Raw genomic sequence first — 24781 nt, 5'->3', positions numbered from 1 at the left:
TGTTTGTATCACGAGTGTATGACAAATAGTTCCTTTCAGGGTGTAGCCTGGGCAAAGAAACTTTAAAATCACAAGTTGGAAAACGCTGCGCGAGTTCGAATGATCGCGTTAAACACTGCAGTCAACGTCAGACGCATCATCAGCGCCTGCAAGGCTGCATGAATACTTCACGCATTGCGCGTAGTACACGCGCGCGCTGTTGCTTCTTAAATCGAATTAATGTTTTTAAAAAGTATTTAGGCCGGTTCTCTCTGCTTGTCTTTGAAAGTACATTGCAGTTAAATTCCACGATCCTCCAGCAGTTTATCAAGAAGCTAAGAGCCCTCATGAGTATGTTTTTCGAAATTAGCGCGGGCAATACACGAAGTTCACAATAACATTAAATGATCTTTTACAGGAACGTTGAATTCCAATATTTGAATGAAAGACATCATTAAAGGGGCTTGGAGGATGAGACGCACAAGTGCAGTTTTTACTATTTCGAGAATTAGGTGTTTGAAGCTTAGAAATTACATGGATCTTCATGGCGGAAAGAAAGTTCAAACTGACTTTTTCATGCATAAAAATTGGAATTTGTGAGCGGATTTTTCACAGCATATGCATTAAGACTAGTTTTCTTTGAAATCGTTTATATTTCAATTTTCTCGAAAACTGCACTTATGCACCTTGTCTTCTAAGCCCCTCGATTAAAGAAAAAGACAATTAAATTAAATTATATATGAACCTTTCTTTTTATTTAAAATTCATTTTAAGACATCATCATCAATTGTGAGGCTATGTCCTCGAGCCTGTCGCTCTGCGAGAGAAATTATCTGATTAGTCACAAAAAATGTGAATTGCACGATTTTTGTCGGCGCAAATGTTGAGCGAATGTTACTACGATAACAGTTTTGAAACATTGTCGATCGTGCCCTTTGGCAATTTTCCCCACCGGAGTGCGAGGGTGTGAGAATTAACTCCACACTGTCTGTTCCGTGCAGTGACAGCATTTGTGAATGTTCTTGGTCTTTTTGATGGGTGTTTTGATGTATGTACTAGTAATAACCGGCGATCCTACGTTGGCTCTGATCTCATGTCCAGTCGAAATATAAAACGAGCATGGGACTCTTTGTTTATCAACAGAAGCTGAATTTATTCCAACCTTGGCCGAGAAAATAGACTTGAAGATCATGAATAGCTAATGCCCTCTCTGAAAGTATTTCTTTGTCCTGGGTGTCGTGCGAGGAGAAACTCAGGGAAATCTCCAGGCTCGTCGGGAAATCGACGTCTCCCGCACGAAGGAACGTAACTCCAATCCAAGGTTGCCAAATTGACTCCAACAATTAATTTATTTTACAAAAATGTAAGTGTGCAATTTATATCCAAATTTGTCTGATTTTTGCATGAAATCGGAAGAAAAATCAGTGAAATTTTCAGTTAGAAATGCCCAATACTTTTCTGGTTAAAATGCAATTTACGAAAGGAAATTTGGCAACATTGAAATGTAGTTACGTTCTTTCGTGCGGAAAACGACGAAATGTGCATTTATTTTGGACGTGAGGGAAAGAGACGTTCAAGGTTGCCGCATTTATGAATGAAAGATTGTACTTACATAGTAAAATAGAAATTGGATCAGCTATGATTTTCTTCGTTTAGAGGCTCTAACGCCCCTTTGATCCGCAACATCTTGGTTTGAATGGAATTGAAGTCCCACGAAGATAATTTCAATTGACAAGATTTTAAATGAATTTTCCCTCTATGCCAGTATTTTCATTCATATGACTAAATTTTGGGAATTCATGAGAGATCGGAGTTTATCAAGCCAGATTTGACGAGTTCTGTCTGAAATGAAGTCTTTACAACGAGGTACTTCACGTTTAGCACTTCGACGCTGATATTATTGTTTTATCTGCGAGTCAAAGAACTGTATCATACAGAAGGAAAATACTCTCAGTTCTAAATACTAAAAGTACCAATTACCTTGACTTATGGAATTCTGGTTACATTTTTTCTGATGGATCTATTTTATCAAGAAATAAAAGGGATGGGATAAAAAAAAGATTTAATCAGGTATGACTTCACACTCGCCATATTTTTTTATTATCAAATGCATGTGTTCTCCTTGCTGATAACGGATTCCATTAACATCAATTAGGATCATCAGGCATAGAAAATCTGCGATAAGCCCGGTTAGATTTTAATCTCTGCTAACTGGTAGCGTTCAGATGTCTGTATAGAATTAGTTCTAGGAGATTGTGTTGAAAATGAAAACTAAACCAAAATGTACACGGACAAAAAATGTGGTAAGAATGGCAACAAATCTATCTGATTTTGGACTCAGGTAGACTTTTGAGCGAAGGTAGAGAAAATTGGAAAGTTTAAATATAGTCTAAACTAATACAGTTTGTCATTAGTCTTTTTTCCCTGCGATTCGAGGGTTAAAGGCGGGATTTGATTAAAATACCTAAAGTACAGAGAAAACATAACAAAGTATTTATACATTTTTACAAACAACAGAACTGCGGTAGATAACAGTGCAAAAGAAGGAAGAAAGGGAAAAAACACAGTAGAGATTTTACATCAAAGGCATAAGTTTTCCTTCACGATTTCATTCTTGCTGAGCGTATGTCCATTAATTACAATTTTTCACAACTCATGATATCTACTAAATCGTTTCTTACAGCAAGGCGCTCAACAGTATTCAACGAATGAAAGTACTTAAAATGTTAACGATTCTCTTCAGAAAAGAAAAAGAAAACCCTCGCTTTACTAAGGGAACAGTGAATCGGCTCAATCAATGTCCTAGTGAGTGATGATGATTACTCGCGTCTGTATGGTACGGAGGCATAGGTTAATTGGACTACATTTGCAACATGGAACAACTAATTCGGGCTCATTTTAAGAAAATCATACGTGCTATCATTTTCCCGATGTGGACACGTGTTTTTATTATTATGAGCCAGCTCTAGTATTTCCAAATTGTAAATTGAAGTCCAATTCTTACGTACATTCAACTTAACGAGGAGATTGGCTACAGTTCATTGTACTTTGCTGAGGACAGGCGCAAGGGACGTTGTAGTTCATCGAGAGACATTAAAGCTGCTGTGCAAATATAATTACGATATTGTTTTTAATTTTATGGATTACGGCAAAGTGTCTTACTTTCCGATCGGGATATCTTTTTCGTCCGTCCAGAATCGTCTCATTATCCGGGTTTTTAAGAATTCCTCTACGACAAAAGTGAAGCGGAATTTCGTGAACTTTGGAATCAACGCGGGGGACTCCAAAACTATGAGTGCGCCCTTGTTTAAGCCCTTTGCTGTATCGGTGAATTCATCCGTTGATATTAGTGATACGATTCGGCCGTTGTGCTCTACGCAGTATCCTTCATCCAAGGGCGCGAAGTTGCGAATGATGTAGTCAATTTTGTTCGCCTCGCAGAAGGATTTGCTCTCATCTGGCCCTATCTGAGACGTAATGTTCGGTTGATTTTTTTCCACCTGCGTAACATTTCTACAAGCTTCGGGTATATTCCAATCCGACCAAAGCATGTCATTTATCAAAACTGAAAAATAGAGAAAAATTGTGGGTTTTGCTAATTGAGCCATGTCGCTAATAGAGAGGAAAAAATTCAAATGAAAGGTAAAAAATGAGAGATATAATACATCGAAAATTATTTGTAAAGTTGTTAATGCGAAAGAAAGAGTGCAATCATTACTTTCAACCGGTGGCGAGACGTGAATGAATGATTATCGAGATTTACCCATTTGAAGCCATGGGAAAGAATCGATTACGGATTATCGATTAGATCGATAATTACGTCGACAGACGGAAAAAATTATAGTCATGACGAAAAGGTATACGAGGTATAAGAAGAGAAAATTAATACTTACGATCTGGACCTGAATTTGTAGGGTCGCAGCCCCGTTTGACCTTCTTGACGTCATCTAACGTCACGCCTTTTTTTGGAAACATCCCTCCATGGGTGACGAGAACTCTACCATAAATTGGGGACATGGCGCTACCCTCTGCACCAGCATTCTTCTTCTCTGCGATATCAGTGCTGATAATATGCGCAAGTGGCATCCACTGGAAAACTTCCCAGAATCCGTGGAGCAGTTTTGAATTCCTAGGATACTTCGTCCTACATTCTTCGACGAGATCGTCCAATCCGTAGTTCTGCCCTTGGTCCTCCTTATGGCCGCGATTTATAAAAACTGCGTCCGGGTACAACAACTTGAATCCGAAATAAAGCAGAAGGCACTCTATGGATTTGAAGCGTCTGCCTGTGATATCGCCGTTGAACAAATAACGATTTTTTGGTGAGGGAAGGCCGTTCAAGGAAAATATATGCACAAGGTTCAGTAGTTTACCGTGCATGCCACCACACACTGTGATATTTTCATTTTTTGGTAATTTTATGTCTACTAAAGATGATTGTTTCTTGAAGTAGTCTCGAGCTTGCTTCAAAATCTGGAGGAAGAAGAGAAACATAAACTGAGTTGAACATTGCCTGTGATGGATTGGAAAGACTGAGTGTCCTTCCTCACCACTTTTGAAGAGTGGGAGCGAATCGATTTGAATCGTTCTGATGATTGACCGATAAATAGCATTGCTTCAATAGGGATATATCATCAAGGCCATTCGATAAGAATTAAACTTTTTGGAGACTGTAACAGAGTGAGTATAATGTCTGTTCGAAACCCCTGATTAAAGAGGCCATTTTTGTAATGGAACAGCCAATTTTAAGGTTCAAGACTACACTTTTAGTGAAAATAACTGATTTACTAAACCAACTTAATCTCTAAAACAAATTTACAATGTCAGCAATGACAAATAATTTACTAATCGGGTTGGAAAAATGGATCTACTTTTTAGCAGGACGCAAAGTTTTCTGAATGCGAATATAGTGCCAAAGCAAACTCCACATCTTACATGGTTTTGCTCAAATGCATTTCTGGCGACTGAGTATTGACTGCGCTCTTAAGACGATTAATTGCAAAAAGTGGTAATTATTTTGAAATCGATTAGAGGATATGTACATGTTATTTTTATTAAACTTCAGATGAAACTCCGGGCCCGAGAGCCATAGTAATGAGTTGTATTGGCATACGGTATTTTCTTAAATATTTTGCCGTAGTGGAAGTCACTGCACTAAGGAGCTTTATGATTAAGGGTACCTACAAACTATTCCCGATACTGAGGTTTTAACCATCGCTGTAGGAATTTCACAGAAAAAGGGTGACACGCCATGGTATGCACGTAGGTAAGAGCAATTATAGTGAACGCATACCGATGGATGTAATATTAACGCCTGAATGCAACTATTCAAACTCATCGGTTGGCCCAGTTGCATAGGCAAAAAATGAAGGTGCTTCGTCGTTTCTTAACTTCGTACCTTCACTCAGGAGCGTTCAGCATTGCAAAGTTGAAAGCCGTTTACGGCAGAACAAGGCTGAGAAACATGTCAGATTTCTCACATTTTCTTCATTCTCTTTTCGCACAGAATAGTGTAAAAACATTATTTTAGTTCTTCAAAATTGAGGTAAAAGTAGTCTAAAAATTGATTCACTCATCGAGACAATTTTTGCTCTCTCTATATATATAGAGGTATCAATACTTCATAAAACTTACGGTTTATCAGTTGCCGTGCAGTAGGCTGAATCCTAAATAGTTTCTATCACTTGTGCATTTTTATCTGATAAACGATTCCGGCATCTTTGTTCCCTCTCCAGATTGAAATTCTACCCCATCTAAATTTTAGTTCCATAGAAATTGACAATATTATTAATCTAGTAAACTATTGAAGCATTGTGAATTTTGAAATGAGAACTTACCGTAAAGACGTCCTTTTCAGGTAAAATACTGTATGGTTTTTCGATGGAGGTAATAATTAAACAGTCATTATAAAATTTCAGGAGGTCTGTCATAAATTTTAGAGTAACTGTCTCATTTTCTAGGACGGGTCCCGTGTAGTTTGTTTCAAATTCTATAAAACAAATATGAGGAAGTGGATAAGTAAGAACTATCGAAAATGAATTTAAACAAATTCCACTTTATAAATAGTACGTATGGAATTCCATGTAAGCCTAAATTCACGCGGCATGCCCCAGATGGTTATTTTGAGGGTTAATCGTATAGTATAGTAGAGTCCACGCAAAATGAACTTTAAGCTCTTTTAGACTGCAACAGACGTCATTTTTGCCTGGAAGTTGAATGTGCGAATCGACGGCGGATCTTCTGTCGCAGTCCAAAAGTGCGTAAACTTAGTTGGCGTGACCTTCAGTAGTACTCAATTATTCATCATGTTTTAATACTTGTTCAATAAAGCAATCGAAAATTATTTTTTATCTCTAGTTTTTTAATTCTATTATTTTAGGCCCCATGAAAAACCTTTTTTAAATTTTTATCAGATTAAATGACAAGTGGTCCATGCAGGGTGTACTTGTGCAAAAAACTTTGAAATTACAAGTTGAAAAACACTGGGCGAGTTTGAATGATCGCGTTAAACACTGCAGTCAACGCCAGACGCATGTTAGCGCCTGCAAGACTGCATGAATACTTCACGCATTGCGCGTAGTTTACGCGCGCGCTGTTGGTGCTTACAAGACTGCTTGGATACTTCACGCATTGCGTGTGATCCACTGTCCGCGCCTCGATCGTCGCGTTTCCTCGTTTCCCGTCTCACGTAGTTCTTTTTCATAGAGTACATAGAGTCGTAATGTAAGTGGGTGAGCTGGCGCCACTTTTAAGCATTTTCCAGGTCTCGAATTCCGAAACTCCTGTGTGACGCCGAGTCACTTTTTCGATACATAATCGATTGTTTGCGATACACGGGTACCCGGCCATCCTATGTAAACAAAGAAGATAGGAATCACCACGTATTCCACACCGCCATTTTGGATAGAACATGTATCGAAAAAGTGACCCGAACTCGGCGCACACCGGGATTGGAACTCGTCGAGCAGAACATGGCGCCATTCATCATGTTTTAATAATTGTTCAATAATGCAATTGAAAAATATTTTTTACCTCTACTTTCTTAATTCTATTATTTTAGGCCGCATGAAAAACATTAGCCTCTTACCTCTATGTGACCTGAGATCGGAGTCGCTGATACGATCAAGAGTCCCTTCGACATTTAACCTTTCCACCGAAAATGCGTGTGATAACGCTACCAACAGACTTGTAAAGATGGCAATGAAATGAACCTCATACGCTTTAAACCGTGCGCCTACAAGAAAATAAAGAAGAAGAAAACAAAAACGTCTATTGATAAGTGCCCTTTTTTAAACTTTAAGATTTTTATTTGTAAAAGTATGTAAATAATTCAAAGATTGTATCGTAATTTGTGTATTTTATGAATATTTGCGGGCAAAATTTTGATGTATTGGTACATATATACTTTAAGGAGGCAGTATAATGTCAGAGTAAAAAGTACATATACATCAGAGTTTTGTCGTAGGTTTGTTCGTTATTGTAGCCACTTTCATAATGCATTTTATACATCAGCAGAAAAACATGAAAATCGTATCAACGTTCATTTTGTATATTCGCAAATTTTTAAAATCACGGTTGTGTGAGAAGAGGCAAAAACACATCCTGCTCTATAATAATTCATAATATAATTTGAAGTGTTGCAATGCAATGAAAAAATTCTAGACGTTCTTTTTAACATTAGAAAAAAGAAGAAAAAGTTGCAGGCATCATAAAAAAAAACCTATACAACAATGCACGCTTTACCTTACTCATAGACTAAAGAAATTGCACAAAAAATTTCCCCGAATATATTCACAGTAAAGTGTGTAATACCTAGTCATTTTTGTAAACAAGTAAAATATCGGCTATACTTTGAAAAGTTTACAATCGACCAAGGTTTCCTTATTGTTTAAAATATTTGGAGCACTCATTTTTCAGAACTTACCACTCAGACATTGTCCTCTGTCTAGTTTCATTTCTGGCATTATCATGAAAATAATATGTTCAAGACTTTAACTAACACGTTCATGATAAATCTGAATCTTTTTTAAAATTTGTACTCTATTAGTAAATTACTTTCCAATATGACATTCCTAACCTCTTTTTTCTCCAACATCAGCATACAAGCATCCTAGACGAGGCCACTTCAAAAAAGAGTCATTGAAATTAAGCCGTGTCACCACGTGGTCTAATTTTCTTGCCTATGTTTTTATCACGCTTATAATCTCATTGATCAAAATCAATGTTGAGAAAATAAAACCAGCTTGATTCATCTCTCATTTAATATGTCGCACAGATACATTCCTTCTTTCACTACCACTGCCACCTCCTCTGAATAGTGTACAATACCATGCAATAAAAAAATTACAACCATTTATCTCCTTTGCTGACGAAAATATTCTGTCAATGCATCGAATTGATTTTCTTAGAATGCGCATAAAAAATTAATTAAAAATATAGTAAAATGAATGCAAATCAAAAAAAGAGGGGAAAAAATAGCAGTGGAAAAATATCCCTTCATTAATATGCAGTTAAAAAATAAAAAATAAATAAAATAAAAAATTGGAAGTGTATCCCAAAAATTTCTTTATGATCTCATAATCCCGAAAAATATGGAACAGTTAAATCTCAAGAAATTTGGTTATTTGACGACAACTCTCAAGAGTTTCATACAATAAATATCAATTTATCTACATCCCTCAAAAATTATTGATCCTAAAACTTAGAACGAAAAGGCAATCATAAAAATAATAAAAAGTTGCTTTTTTACATTTTTCACCATGATATGTTGTTTAAATGCTAAGGGGTGGCTTTATAAATCGGCCTCACCATTTGGCTCATGTAATCGCTTTTTTTGTGAGTAACCATTTAAACTTAACCGAACTGTAGATTGAGCTCGGGTTGCTAAAACCGAATTGAAGGAAAAGTATGGTCACGTGAACCGAAATTACGGTTACGGAATCGTAATATATGGTCGATATGGAACATCGTAGTGCCGTTCTCCGATTCATCGAACTATCATCTTTTCTTAGTGTAAATAAAATGCTTCTAATAAAAATTCCCTAAGAAGTCTCTTTGAACTTTATGTCAATAGGCAATTTCCGAAGAACCGATTTAATGGGAGGAAACTCAAATGGAAGTTTTTGGATCTGAAAATTGTGTCAGCTCCTTGCCTCCCCCTTCAGCCAAGGTAATTACGTTTGTTTCTGATTTTAAAAATCAAGATTGCGGGTTTTGATTTTATAATTGATCGTAATAAGAAACTCCAAAAAACCCAAAAACTTGGGTAAAGAGACTCCGGGCAAGTCACCATCCTCTTGCCAAAAACCTCCAAAAGCTCTTCTTTGTTCCCCTCTTCAGTGGAAAAAAGAAAATATCACACTACGACAGTTTCCATTTCTGTCATAGAGTACCCCAAGCGGACCAAAGAACGGAACTCTTAGTCGTTTACACATTTACGTATTTAACAAAATCTCCAGGAGGTCACAGACAGGCTGGCAGCCCCTCATTGGACCAAAACGCACACCGTACCATTTTTTCCTTGTAGGTATGTGCCTCCAAAGTACATGAAATGACTCCTTGAGGGGCGGGCAAGTTTGATTGAAATTCACGTTGTCCTCTGAAAATGAGCTAAAATTTTTACCTTGAAGAAGAAGAAAATCGAGTTATCATTTTCTTCCATACACGGTAGGTATGCCTATGAGGTATGAGAGGCACCAGGAACGCCTTCCAAAATTATTGATGCAACCCGCACGACTCCGAAGTCAGCGGAAACTTTCTTGAAGCGTCTCCTAAGATTTTCCCTACGCAATAATCCCCTTCAAAAATGAATGATGCAACAAGCGCGTCCTGTTTGACCACGAAAGCTCCTCAGATGAGAAGTCTTTTGGTCTGGTCAGAAAAATATTCGAACTTTATTTTTCATCTTCTCTTCTCATTTCCCGCATTGACGGAGGCGACATTTTTTGGAAAGCATGACGCGCCCGGCCCAATGCTCTCACTGAGGATCAACCTGTAGATAGACTACTAAAAATATTTAGGAAACAGATGTTCGGGATCACTGAGAATGAGGCCAATTTCCGAACTGATAGTACGGGATCAGAATGGAAAAAGTCAATTATGACTACGAGGAGGCTTTGTACACTTCCAAATAAACAGTGCCGTCTTTGTTGTACAAGTATTCCTGAACGATCATTCATAATGGAAGGTCATATTCTATTCGCACTTTTTTTTACGCATTGGGCCGGGCGCGTCATGCTTTCCAAAAAATGTCGCCTCCGTCAATGCGGGAAATGAGAAGAGAAGATGAAAAATAAAGTTCGAATATTTTTCTGACCAGACCAAAAGACTTCTCATCTGAGGAGCTTTCGTGGTCAAACAGGACGCGCTTGTTGCATCATTCATTTTTGAAGGGGATTATTGCGTAGGGAAAATCTTAGGAGACGCTTCAAGAAAGTTTCCGCTGACTTCGGAGTCGTGCGGGTTGCATCAATAATTTTGGAAGGCGTTCCTGGTGCCTCTCATACCTCATAGGCATACCTACCGTGTATGGAAGAAAATGATAACTCGATTTTCTTCTTCTTCAAGGTAAAAATTTTAGCTCATTTTCAGAGGACAACGTGAATTTCAATCAAACTTGCCCGCCCCTCAAGGAGTCATTTCATGTACTTTGGAGGCACATACCTACAAGGAAAAAATGGTACGGTGTGCGTTTTGGTCCAATGAGGGGCTGCCAGCCTGTCTGTGACCTCCTGGAGATTTTGTTAAATACGTAAATGTGTAAACGACTAAGAGTTCCGTTCTTTGGTCCGCTTGGGGTACTCTATGACAGAAATGGAAACTGTCGTAGTGTGATATTTTCTTTTTCCACTGAAGAGGGGAACAAAGAAGAGCTTTTGGAGGTTTTTGGCAAGAGGATGGTGACTTGCCCGGAGTCTCTTTACCCAAGTTTTTGGGTTTTTTGGAGTTTATATCATCTCATTTTTGCAAGAAAACTGTTATTTTACCAAATGAAGTCCCCCACTTGTGAAGGAATTGGATTACATTTTACAATAAGGAACCATTACCTCTGGCTCTCCCATAAAAAACACATATCTGCATAGAGAAACCAATAGCATGTAATCTGTTTCTAAAATGGACCAGAAATAGTGGCTCCTAATTGCAAAATGTAATCCATTTAATGCTTGTAGCTATGAAGTGGATATCTCCTTGCTGTGTAGCAAAGTTTCTCGGATCCGTCTTATTTTTTTACACCCTTGACTGTCATTTTTAATTAATCAGTTCAAAGCTATTTCGACGATTAATCATTAATTGTTAGATCGAAGAAGAAATTTTCTTCGGAAAGCTATGGCTGAATTGACTTTACAACTGAACTTATGAGAACATCAACTGAGGCAAATTTTGCAGAAAGTTATACATGGTAAGTGATAATTATTTCAACGCTCTCTTAGTTTTAAAAAGAGATTAGTTTTAAAAATCAAAATCTACACAACTGTAGATATCCCTGAAAAGAAATACAATTGTAGATCCCAAGAAAAGAAAAAGAAGAAAGAAAAGAAATACGAAGAAATTCAATGATAAATTGCAACTACGGTAGGTACTTATTTCAAATTAATTGCTCTAAAAATTGTTCCTTCAATGAGTAAATAGGCAACATTCTCAACACTACAATGCAATAGAAATAATTTTACCATGGAATTGAAATCCAAAGAAATGTGTGCTGCTTGAGTAATAGAAGTTTGGAAATCAGGGCATTCAATAGCTTCCCAGACATCATTAGTGTTACAATCTAAAAATTGTAAGGATTAAAAGTGTCAAGCTCTCAAAATTTTTGTTCTCTGATTATCAAGAAGCCCTGCTAGAAATGTTCAGTGTCATTTTTATTTTTGTTTGTGAAAGGAAATTATTTTAAGATTTTTTGGCGTTCTTGGCGTCTCTGAGACTCTGAAAATTTTTGTACTTTATTTTTCATCAAATAATGAACATTTTCATTGTAATTTTTGTCTATATTTAGGAGAGTACATTATTCGATAATTATCTTCAGTATGTATTAGATCTTTCCCCCAGCGACAAGGTTTACTGAAATTTTATGAGATCTATATAGTTCTCATAGGTACTGACCTGCATCATGGTCATAGTATCATCTTTGAGGAGTAAATGAAAACAAATTATTTTCTCTTGGTTCCTCAATTCAGGGCTCTGATGAATAAACCCTGTTTGACAACAATGTTAGTAGGTAAAATTGCTCCCTCCAAAATCCTTTAAGTAAGCGGTATCAATTTAGTGGTAAAGTTATCAACGACCCTCATTGAATCTCATCTGGTTCACTGAATTTCTGAGGGATAGACAGGGTGACAGGTTCTGTAAAAGTTAGGAAATAAAGCCCTCCTCACTGTGAAAATATGTCAGGTAGTTTTGCTGCGGAGCATTGAAATTCCTTCTCCCAGTAAAAAAATTGGACTTTTCAGTTTAAAGAGACTAAACACTTAAAATTAAGTCAAGTAAAAACTTGAAATTTTTTGTGAAAAGAATTTTATCTGAGACACCTAATGTCAAAAGAGGACATTCCAAATTCAGGGAAAAGTTAGTGACCACTACGCTTAAAATCCCAGAAAAGAATATTCTGCGCATCGAAGTCATTAATTACAACAATTTTCAGAAATTATGTTGAATTATTTATCAGCAGAGAAATGAAAATACCTCTGAAAGTCTTTGAGGCTGAACTTTGTGGATTGCGGTAAGTAGTTTCCCAGTTTGGCCATGGTATTGATATATTCGTTTCGTCATTAATCATTATCAATAAAAATATCCCTATCTACCGTAAATGTTGGAAAACCAGTGTGCATGTAATCTGGTAATCCTTAATTAATCAACTGTAGATTTCTTACCTGCTAAACTGCCTGATGAGTTGAAAAAAATGTTCACTTTGAGACGGATTCTTATGTCTTGGTTCATGCTTTCGTAAGTTGAGTTGCAATGTCAATTCCGTCGTAGCTTTCAGCAGAAAATGTCTTCCTTGATATAACGTTTGATGATTCATCGTTGAGATAGCTTTGAACTATGATTGATGATGAATGGAACTAAAAGTGCCATTAATCGATGAATCAGAGATCAAAGTAAGATGTGAAGCTATAAGAGCAGGGATCGTAACGGACAAAAGTGAACGTCTGTTCTACGTGTCTAAACTGAGACTTATCTGAGAAATTTAGCGACACCACACAGAGAGGTTTTCACTTCGTAATAAAGCTTAAAATTACTTATCACTGGAGGAGTTTCTTTGGTAAATTAGCATGCTTAAAGGTACATCCTGACGTGAGAGAAAAACAATGGTATTGGTACCTGAGCGTAAGTATGTATGTCCTTGAGTGTTCACGTAGAAAGACTCTTAACAAACATTAAACAAGGAAACAAAACTGGACGAAGGTACTGTAATACCTAATTTACTTTAAAACTGCTAAAAGAAGAACCAAAAGACAAACCTCACTTATCTTAAATGTATAAACACTTGGTATCGCTCAGAAAAACCTTGAGCGAAATGGACTCATATCCGTAGAATTTGAGGAGTAAAAAGGCTGCAATGCCAGAAAAATGTGAGCTTCACACTCTTGAATGGATTCAAGATCACATAATTTTAGTGAAGCGACTTTAAATCGCTTGACTTGAGCCAAAAATGAAGAGAGAACAATGAGAGAATAGAATGGTGAGGTTTCGAGTTCTAAGATTGGATATTCAGAATTCACTTCACAATGAGGCGATAGACTTCTGCTCCAGGTTGTAAAACACGATGATAATGATTGTCACAAACATCGTTGAAGTCGTAAATGGATTGAAATCATTGAAACCAAATGATTTCATATTGTCTCGATCGTTTTTGTTGCTCTGTGAAACAGGAACTAACCTAACATTCGTGTTTGTTTTGTTGTTCCGCTGGTGAGATGCTGACTGCAGAGAGCACTAACATTGTCACTCTACCGTGTGTATGTGTTAGTAAATTCGGGTTTTACGATTTTTGGGACATAATCAAAGCTACAGCCTAAACGGTAAAAGTAAACCCTTACTCATATATAATTTTTAGAATCCTCATAACTTCAGGATGTTCCCTCGAAATAACCATAATTTCATTCCAGAATAGTGTAAGCGAGAAATTCAATGATAAACGTCAGCAGGTCGGGTCGCCCATTGCAACCGAAAAGCAGTTTAGACGCAATATTTTTCTTAGGATGCCTTGGTTATTAATGAAACTTAAACGCGCACTACACGGGAACATGACAATTCTTTTGATATAACATTATATAGGGCTCCGATGTCTCGTATTCTCCATAGCTTTGACAGAGCGTGAAAATGGTCAAAGTGGATACTTTTTGCTATTTTAGGCACATATGCGTAATTATCTTGTTTAATAAATCATCAACCTCCTTGAAACTCAACAGTTCGTTAGACGGGATCAAGACGCATCTTTAGACACCAAAATTTCTAAAATCCGTCGCTCCGTTGCTTTGAAAAGCTTTTGAGACCGCAACTAAAAACCCAAATAAGCCAAGTTCGTGTAACTATGGTGTCGTTGCCTCGACCGGGCTGTGCTGTGTTGCCAATTGTTGGAGGATAGGTTACTTGCCCGGTGGTGGCTACCGCCACTCATGATAGTATCCGTATACCTACTTTGTTGCAATCAAACATTTGTGTACGATAGATGATGACTAATTACCAAATTGAAAGTTGGTCTAGATAACAGTTAAACGCATCAATTATCATATCATGCCCCCGAGATAAATTAATCACATGCAGTTCGGAGGTGATAGACATCGTGGATATTAAGTACCTTTATCATTGACATAATGTCTATTATGTGATCTGTTTCCAACGTTGCCAAATGGTGTTACATTTAGTGATTCGTCATCTCCTATAAACAAAGAGGTCATTTTTTTACTGTGAATTACCATTTTTCTGGTGGAGGTAAGGGGAGTAGGTTTAAAAATATTAAAAATAATGATAATAATGCATACATTTCAGGATGATTCAATGATAAACGAGTCGGTATGAGTATTACTGGGTTTAACTTCGTTCATTTTTTAATGTTCTAATTCCTCTAATTATACTATATTGTTCTCGTCGATGGCGTCACTGTTCCCGTTCGATATGATATCGAAAACTTCGTTCATAAAACTTCACATCTGCATGGAAACTCACGATCAGTAGGAGTCAATGAAAAATCTTCAAGAATCTAAGATTCTGATTTGACGAAAGCGTGTCGGATATTTCGATCGACGAGAATAGTCCTTAGTCACGTGACTGCCAAAATATAGATTTATGAATACATAACCTGAACTTCATAATAAATCACAGTAAATTAGACAACCTCGTAGCGCACTTTTCCTTCCCCAAACAGCTTCAAACAATGTTTGAACACACCGAACGTTGACAAACAGATAAAATGTACAGGCACAAATATTTATTATAAATGAAGATAAAATATTCAGCTATGGGAAAAATCTTCGTGTTTTTGTCGCTTCGGACTTGACTGATAATGTGCGAGATATTGTTTGTTAGATCCATCTTTTTCCGAATGCATTTATCTGGCATAAACACGTTTGTGTTTTTTTTTTTTTTTTTTTAATTAGGGAAAGGAAAATCTTAGTGTTTAAAATTTCACGTGAGCATGATGATATGATTATGGAAATGGTATTCCTTTGAATTTAAGGAGCTCCAAGATCACCTTTTATGAAAAAACTCACCTAATTGTCCTCGTGTAGTTATATATAATAGTTAACATTTAAGAGGTCAATGTTCATGTTTCCTTTTAAAATGATAACATCCATTGAAAAAATTGCTGGGCCCAGCGATGGGTCCTTTGAATACATAATATACAGAATAATTAATAGACTGCGTCGAGCAAAAATTGAACAAAATGCACGATAGGTATACCACAAAATTCTAAGTATTTACTCCTAAACGCACAGTTTGCGTTGTCCAAATCACGCATTTTTAAATTGCTCAGGCAAATTTTTGTCTCTTGTCAACATCAAACCGTGGCCATCGGAAAGAATTGTAAGAAATCTGAAACAAAATTTATCAAAATCTCGCCAAATTTTATTAATTTCTCTCATGCACAAAAGCTGTTTCTTGTTTTAAGGGATTTTTTTGGCCTTTCATGAGAAAAGATAGCGGATTTAAATGTTTTAAAATGAATGTAATAATGAGTATCAAAGATCAGAAACAGTTTGCGAGATTCTTTTTCTTTATTCTCTACGTTATATTTTCTTACATTTCTCTTTGGGCACACCTGGTTACCAACGGCGAAAAAATAGTGCGTCTCACGACGCGGCAATTTTAAAATTGCGTGTCATGGACTACGCAAATTTTGCTTTACGGAGCTAGTTTCAGTCTTATTCGACGTGCTCGTAGCTATTCTTAGGCAGTTTTACATCCATAACAAAAATCCACTTTTAAGCAGGTTCTAAAAAATCATGAACCATTGAATTATCGATCTCCTTAAAAACGAACTAACAAACAAATGATAAGGCCAGGAATGTTAACGACATAATTTTTTAAACGGATATACAAAATTTAACTAAAATTGATTCATGCAAATCTTAATTGATATTATAAAATTTAGGACATTTTTTCCAGTTTTGTCTTGATTTATTGTTGACATCATTTACAATTGCAATCTGGCAACCGTTTTTCCGTTTGTTTTGTGCAGAGTGGACATTTAAAACAGCAATGACCGCACACCGTAAACACTGTCGTCGCAGTGCTCTTCTAATTGGTTTTAATTGTCCGTGGATAAAGACCGCCTTAGTTTGACGCAGATGTCATGCAATGAGCCTTGGTTTTTCCCAATAGTCTGATTACATAATATGTGGAGCAATTTCTCCTGAAAAGTTGCATGCTGTAAAAATCATTCACACGAAAAGCTTTGAAATTGCAGCCATTTTGTGGATTGAAAGAGTCACTCCTCGAATGAAATAGTCAGATTTTATTTTAACAAAAGTCATAGCGAATCGTATGATTTTAGTTCTCGACGGTGAAACTACCAAACCACGTATCTCGGTTTGCGACGTCGCAGACTTCCTGTCATACTTTATTTTTTAAATGAAAAAACTACTTAACATCCAGTCTTGAAAATTTCTGTGATTTTTCCTCTTTGTGCGGAGAAAATTTCGTGAAAATTTCAAGGAATGATATTGATTTGGTCTACTTCAAAAAAATAAAATGTGAGCGTAGATTTTTAAACACCGCAAACGAGATACGTGGTTTGGTAGTTTCACCGTCGTTCTGCTGCTTGTGAACGACTCCCGTTTATAATCGTCTAGGGTAAAACCTTAACCTATATATGAAATCACTGCGAAAATTATATGCAAAACACGTAAATTTTACCAATTTCAAGTAGGACTCAACATATCCTGATGCAAGATCTCCAGGAATAAACGATTTTTTGTATTTTTAAGTCTTATTTTGAAGTTTTGGCGTTTCGAGTCAAGATTCATTTTAGAACAAAAACTAAAATCCGTTCGAAACAATTCGAATTTGAGAATTGCAGGTTTTCTTATTGAAAAAATAATATTTAACATGAAACCTATGACATGAGGAATTGCAGAACGTAAAAATTGAGATATTTTATCGTGTTGAATTCAGCACGAAGGAGCCTCAGACCATCTTTAAAAAACCTTTGTCCCATTATATTTATTCGTCAAATCTTAAGAAATGCCATGAACCGACCGATCTTGCAGAATTTTATCAAAATTATTGCATGAAGGCGAAAGAGGAGTCGGAAAATACCTCAAGATGTCTCATTCTGTAGTGTATCTACGGTAAAACTGCAAAAATGCGTATCTCGGTTGCGGAGCATGTTTTAAAATCTCCGCTCCTATTTTATTTCTTAGAAAAAGACTAAACCAACATCATCGCTTGAAATTTTCACAGAATATTTTTCATACGAGGAAGACAGTTCACCAGAGTTTTAAGAAACGGCGATTATTAATTTTCTATGTAGAAAATTAAGTACGTCGGGAAGTATGCGACTCCGCAAACCGACGTAAGCATATCTGCAGTTTCATCATCGATATGCCTTACAAAGATATAAAAGAAACGCCCGTGTCAGTAACTCGGAAAAATACGATCCACGTTGGCACTAAAGCCGCGATACAACTATTCGTACTCAGAGGATGAGTAAGTTGCATACATAAGAAATTGAAGGCCATCTGACTTCTCAATCCCGTTGAACAATAATAAGCGCGGCGTGACGCGTTATTAACGTAAGTCATTGGAGATGTTATAAGCGAAAGGCGCGATGAACATCGAAGGAGAAGGTGTCACATGGGTGTATTCTGCACAAAAGAAACGGAAGTGGTAATCAGTTGAATACGGACAAACATCACGTGAATATACAACAATTCTCATCATAAACTTTGGCCTAGTATATCAAATCTGGGGTATGAGAAAATCCCTTAACCTGGACTGTAGATAGCATTTTTTTTCCGGCCAGAAATAAACAACTCACTTGTATTTTGCGTTTGATTTGTGCGCAATATAAACTAAGGAACGCATCTAAACTAGAAATACATAGCGTTAACGTCCCAACAAAGTTGAAGCATATTTATGGATAAGAGCGCGACAACTTTTAACGAGACAATTTGCCGTTAAAACTTGCTGTAGTCTGGATATTACGTCAACGAGAGAGTAAACGATAAATGCTATTACGTCTATCGACACGTCGAAATCTCACTCCGTGGTCATGCGACAAGGTGCTGCAGCTTGTTGACAGCTTGGGGTTATTGTTAAACAAAGTTCCGTAGAGGTAGATCAAGTATTTCGTGGTAAAAAAATCTCGAACGTTTGACGATGCATGTTTTCGACTCGAGTTAGGGATCTTGGACTTTGAGCTTTTTGCTTGCTCAGCAACCAAATTGTCTGTAAAAATAGAATTATTCTATTTTGATCGTGAGTGGTGTATTAAAAGAATCGCACATGAATAAATGTCTTCCGCGGGAAAAGGGACCTCAGTTCTCGTGAAATTTCAACACAAATTTTTTATGGTAGAATATATATGCGAGTATTCTGCGAACATTTTGGAATAAAAATTTGGAATAAAAAGTGCATATTGATTTACGAAGCCATGGAATTGAACCGCAAACGTGACGTCCTTAAAATGTTTGTGACTGAGTCAGACAAAATTTGCCTTGTGGTGGCGGATTGAGGGATGAGACACCAATACCACGTTTTAGAGATGTTGCTTCTGCATTATTTGGCACAATCGGATTCACTCTGAAACGCACATACATCGTTTTTTCAGTGCAGACTAGGCATTGCTTGAAACTTTGACACAAAGTTCATGAGAGTATTATAAAAAAAATTGAGGTGTCCACTTCAAAGCACAATCTGCCAGACTCTGCCATATTTCTGCTCCAGACTTCATCCTTTCAATCAGCTCTTCTCTAAGTTGAGGACGTGAAGCGGTGTCCACGGATCGTCGAGGTTGTCCCCGGTGAAACGTCTATACCAGGGGCGCGTATACAGATGACACTTCTTGGGACCCAGTGGATTGTCTTTAGGCGTCCGACACTCGGCCTTTGTGGCAATCTCGTCAATGACCCGCTCCTTCCCCGGTAGGAAGTTCATGAGCTCCATGGCTAACTGACAGTCCTTGAGCCCTGGCAATTTGTCATAGTATAGGTACCACCATCGGAAGTGGCTTCTTGACATTTTGGGATCGTCTTTTGCACACAGGTTCTGGGAATCGATATCTCGCAGCTTTGCCCGGGCCGCCGGGTAGTACTTGCTGTCGTCATTCAGTTTTTTTGCGTGTACCTAAAAAGAAAGGTGGCAGTCAGAACGTAACGAAGAAAAAGAAATGGACCACTAGACAAGGTACGAATTTCAGCACTCTGATATATGATCCGTGACCAAAATTTCACGTAGAGCACGATGCGCACAATGAAAATTATCGAAATCAACTCCTCACAACGATATTTAATGATTCTTGATGCGTGAATTCAAACCACCCGCTCATGAAAACTCAATGCTCTACGTGATTCACATCGCGCGCTAAACGTTATCATGACAGTCTCTGCGCGATGTAAAAATCTGGCAACCTCAATCTTGACGCTTTGGCTCAGCTATAGCAAATTGCCTATAGTTCGAACAACACATGGTGGGAAATGAATATTGCTCGATTAAGAAACTTGCTGAGACCGTTGTCGTGCGCAATTTGACTCACGTAGAGCTTTGAGTTTTCTTGTGAGCGGGCAGTTCGAATTCCTCGTAACCAATGTGAAATGAAAAGGTTAATATCTTCGTTTAGGAGTTGGTTTCAGTAATTTTCGTTGGGCGAATCGTGTTTTACGTGAAATTTTGGTTAAGAAACATGTACCGGAATGCTTAAATTCGTACCTTGTCTAGTGATCCATTGCGGCTTTTATTCTGCCGTGCTAAGGAAGAACGCCGTATGAACATTCGAGAGTTGCCAAATTTTCTCGATAAAATGTTCATATTATAGGACAACATAGCCAAGAAGTTCCAAAAATTATAATCAGAGTCAAAATTAACTTTTTTGAACTCTAAATTGTTGAACTCTAAAAACTCTTAATTTTGACTCTAATTACAATTTTTGGAACTTTTTGGCTTTGTTTTCCCCGCGAAATGTTGTGGACCCATGCAACATCATTTCTTCACCTTGATACATACAGTTCGGGCCACTTCTTAAGTGTTTTTGGTTCATTATTGTAGGAAAATTATGGATATTTTCTCTTAAATGTTCTGGAATTTTCGGTGGAATTACGGGCAAAATCATCTGAAAAATTGGAAGAAAAATATTCATTAGTTTACCTGGAAATTCGTGTTTTATCAAAAGCAATTTGGCAACGCCTAAAAGTCCATATGGCGATCTACCTTAGTAGGGCAGAATTGTGTTGATGCACTCTCAAAATTTTTTGGCGGCCATGATGGTCCATGATCGTAAAATCACATTAATATCTAACATAGAATTGACAGTAAAATTGTCAAACAAACTGCCAAACTGCCTAAAATTGCCATACAAATTGACCAAATCAATCAATTGACACAAATCACACCAATGGAAATTTCATTGTTATAAAACCTACGCTATTTAATGCAATCCGCTGTATCGTCCTGATGACACGTTTGTGTTTATCTTAAGACTCAAATGCCATAACAAAGTTAAGTTTATGTTTAAATGAAATTTGTATTTCTGCCAGAACGGGGAACTCCAGTTTCAACCTAAAATTTTAGACTCTGTTAAAATTAGACTCCCCGTTGCTAACATGTTTATTGTGTTGATGCTTTATTATGCATTGTGCTGTGCTAGGATGGATCTGTTTAAGGCTCAATTAAAGGGCTTGGAGGACAAAGCGCATAAGTGCATTTTTAGACGTATTTCTCGACTCGTAGCAAATTCTCGAAATAACAAAAATTGCACGTATGCGCAGGGTCGGACCGGCTCGCATCTGAGGGCGTAGACCCTTGGCTGGTTAAAGGGGCGTAATGTGATATTTCCTGATGGGGCATCTCCTTCGTGGAGAGGGGTTCAGAAAATGTTGGCAAAGCAGCACAAGTTTACGCTATTTTCAGGTTCAAAGTTTATTAATCGTACAGAGTAAAAATTGTAAAATTGAACGTATTGACGTGACCGACAGACTTCTGAAATTAAAGAAAACAAAAAAATTAAAGCCACCAGACGCATCCAAGCACCATTATTTCCACAAGAACCGTGTCAGTGCTGCGGTTTACACGAGCTTAAGACGTGGGTCTAATAATCCATCCTAAAAAAGAATCAGGCAAGAGCCTGAAAAAAGAAGAAAGAACGAGTATCAACACTATAGCTGAGCATCGAGAGCTCACGCTTCGCGTCATCGCGCCTTCAATTTTTCAGACGCAGCACGGACGTCCATCAAGTACGAATAGTTGTATCTCTGCGCCGCGCCGTCGTTAACGCGCATCCTTTCCCTCGCTTTATTTCCATATTGTGTTTGTTTGCGTTTGTCTTATTCGTGATGGTGCTTCAAGCACTACGTGAATAACACAGCCGAAGGTAGGAGAGATGTGTTCGGGCTTATTTTTTAACTTTTCTCTCGAATCTGAGCGACACCTCATTGGCAGCATATTGTAGATCATTGAGAACTCACGCTTCGCGTCATCGCGCCTTCAATTTTTCAGACGCAGCACGGACGTCCATCAAGTACGAATAGTTGTATCTCTGCGCCGTCGTTAGCGTTCATCCTTTCCCTCGCTTTATTTCCATGTTGTGTTTGTTTCCGTTTGTCTTATTTGTAATGTTGCTTTAAACTAGAGCAGAGCATTGCGAGTTCACGACTCACATTTTTCATTCGCAATGTGGACATCTATCTTGCGAGAATAGTTGTATCGCGTTCACCCTTTATATGTCTCTTACTTTTGAATTTCGAAATAAATTAAGGTTAAATTTGCCCGAGATATGCTATGATATGTTCAAATCAATAGTCATTTTGAAAAGGAAGAAATATGTTTAAGGGTCTCTCAAGAGGTGTTTAAAGTGTGCGTATGTCTAACAATCGAACCGGCTATCGCTTCTACGGGAGTTACACATAGAGAATGAAATAGGGGGATGATAAAGCGCCTGTATGTCAACGAAAAGGTGACAATTTCACAAAAAAGCGTTTCCGCTTCAGAAAGTAGTTCTTGGACCTGTCTTCACCACTATGTGTAAAAGCACCTCCCTTCACTCCTAACTCTCTCTTCTTCCGTTCATTTAAGAAATTTTCCGCATATATTCTCGGTCGTAATTTTTTTTCTCTTCTTATTTTGCTATCTGTCAGAGGGGCGCGTTTTTGGCGCGCCAAGGGGGCGTATCTGCCAATGGCAGATTGGCCTTATGGCCAGTCCGAGCCTGCGTATGCGCTTTTTCCTCCAAGCCCCTTAACTATTTCACAACTGTATACCTGCATACCTCTTTTTTCCATGTTTTCAACCTTCCAGTATCCACGAAACACACTGACTGTATAAGAAAATAAATCACAAGAATAACAGGAGTAAATATAATTTTCATAGCTACAGTGTTATGAATCTCTGCTTGCAACTTGGCACGATTTAATTGACACGTGTAACTACCACATCACGAGTGATCACAAGCTGAAAATTTAGCTATCATGATTACTAACTCTCATAGGATCGCAAAAAAGGGTTTTTTGCTTCAATTCCATTAGCCTCGACCTTGAATTACGTCAAAGGTATTTCTATTTCCGGTACACTAAAATTCTAATGCGTGTATCGGTATATCCCACTGAAATTTCTCAGCTAGATTAGTCAAAAAGTGGAAATTCAAACATGACGCTGCATGAACGATGACAAATACACATAGCTGTGGTAATCATTTCTTATCACAGTTTAGAGTAAGAATCTTTTAAAGAACTTGAACCTACTTCTATGACTAGATCCTCACGCTCCAAGTTCAATTTTACACTCGCAATTCCGTCCATGACTTTTCCCCCCAAATTTTACTTCAATTATTTTCATCGAATTTATTGAATATTATCGAGCGAGTGCATGTAATAAACCTGCATTTGTTTTCATTATATGGACATATTTATGCTGAAAGGAGCGAGAAACGGGCGGGAAAGAAGGAGTTTGCTCGTTAGTTGAGGGCCGTAAGAATGAATGGGCATTATAAAGCGCCATTGACGTCAGCGGCGACGACTGAGACGCACATACGGGGACGGGAACGCTCTTTTCACATGCCCACGGCTCATGAGCTAGCATATTTTGACGCTTAGGTCCTTTTGGTTTAATGTCAAATCCAACTTTTCTATTTTGTCAAAAGGAATCACGCTCACATTTACATTGCTTTTTATGCAGCTCAAATGAGCACAGCCATCTTTCCCACACGTCTCTAGTTCCTTTTGCCATAATTATACGTCCATAAGAAGCGAATTTTATTTAGAGGTTCGGTAATACTTTTGTGCCCGAACCTTCGAGCTGCCACTCTATTTAAGTTCGGAACTTCCGATTCGATGACTAACGAATCGCAACGTTGATGCGTGATTTTCGTATCACCTCGCGAGATGGTTCTAAAAAAGGCTCCATCGAAAACCAACGGATCTGATTGGTCGAATCTGGTAAAAACGGTTTCGATTGATAAGACAAACCGAAACAGAACTTCCTAAAGAGATTTGGATTTTTAAATGAAATTCGCTTATAGTTTTGAAGTTCATTCACTCGAGAAGAATTAAATCAGTGAGAACGAAAACACACCAACTCGGTATCTCAAAAATGCTCAATTTTCATGTATGAGAGTCAGTTTTCAAAAGGTCATTGAAGTTAACGCATGTGTTCCAACTTGAACCTTTAAAGTGTCTTTAAGTACCTGACTTTCGGTACCAAAAATATTTTTCTTGTGCTAACTTTTTTAACTACTGTGTAGTTTTGCGTGTGTCTTGATCATTTTCATTTTTTCGAGTTGGTGCGTTTTTGTTCTCACTGATTCAATCACACTCATCGGCAATATTAAGCGATTTGAATTTCTGCTCCTCGATGGCGAGGCAACGTCGAATTTGAGTGCAATCCATCCACGCAAGATGACAAGTGAGTGGCAATGGGTATGGTAATTATGAATAAACTTGTGATCAGTAGTACAAAGATGGGCCCATGACCCAATTTCCTGGTTTCTTCGCCACGCCTGATCGCCGCTCCAAATGGTCCACTCGTGCACTTATCAACGCTCGCGCTGTTCGCCCGCCGCTGCCAGCGTGGGCAAAACAGCCACCTTGCGCCTCCAAATCTGTCGCCAAACCGGTGATTTTGCCTTTAAAAAACGAGCTTTCGATATAGTTTTGTC

The 24781-nt window shown here is 37.7% G+C and overlaps 3 protein-coding genes across 3 annotated transcripts in view; all 3 read right to left on the bottom strand.

The window, feature by feature from the left end:
- LOC109032971 (small ribosomal subunit protein eS1) overlaps positions 1–24781 on the bottom strand; it is a 248432-nt gene that overhangs the window by 124567 nt on the left and 99084 nt on the right. The gene's annotated exons all lie outside the window — the stretch shown is intronic.
- On the bottom strand, positions 2458–8126 carry LOC140225168 (serine/threonine-protein phosphatase 5-like). Its single transcript, XM_072303010.1, has 5 exons — positions 7904–8126; positions 7067–7213; positions 5817–5968; positions 3873–4452; positions 2458–3544 (listed from the first exon to the last, which is right to left on the bottom strand). Exons 1-5 carry the CDS (start codon positions 7947–7949, stop codon positions 3138–3140), a joined length of 1332 nt encoding a protein of 443 aa, XP_072159111.1. The 5' UTR covers positions 7950–8126; the 3' UTR covers positions 2458–3137.
- Positions 13287–23251, bottom strand: LOC140223811 (uncharacterized). Its single transcript, XM_072302361.1, has 2 exons — positions 22898–23251; positions 13287–19764 (listed from the first exon to the last, which is right to left on the bottom strand). Exons 1-2 carry the CDS (start codon positions 22994–22996, stop codon positions 19381–19383), a joined length of 483 nt encoding a protein of 160 aa, XP_072158462.1. The 5' UTR covers positions 22997–23251; the 3' UTR covers positions 13287–19380.

The sequence above is a fragment of the Bemisia tabaci genome, chromosome 7 (assembly GCF_918797505.1).
Source record: "Bemisia tabaci chromosome 7, PGI_BMITA_v3".
In the NCBI taxonomy this organism is placed as follows: Eukaryota; Metazoa; Arthropoda; class Insecta; order Hemiptera; family Aleyrodidae; genus Bemisia; species Bemisia tabaci.
This window is presented reverse-complemented; position numbering and strand designations above follow the sequence as displayed.

Coding starts and splice junctions, on each gene's coding strand:
- LOC140225168 (XM_072303010.1), bottom strand. CDS start 7,949: ATGATAATGCCAGAAATGAAACTAGACAGAGGACAATGTCTGAGTG. Junction 4,453..5,816: donor CTGAAAAGGACGTCTTTACG/GTAAGTTCTCAT, acceptor TTCTTCCTCCAG/ATTTTGAAGCAAGCTCGAGA. Junction 3,545..3,872: donor TACAAATTCAGGTCCAGATC/GTAAGTATTAAT, acceptor TCTATTTTTCAG/TTTTGATAAATGACATGCTT.
- LOC140223811 (XM_072302361.1), bottom strand. CDS start 22,996: ATGAAAATTATATTTACTCCTGTTATTCTTGTGATTTATTTTCTTATA. Junction 19,765..22,897: donor TGAAAACATGGAAAAAAGAG/GTATGCAGGTAT, acceptor CTTTCTTTTTAG/GTACACGCAAAAAAACTGAA.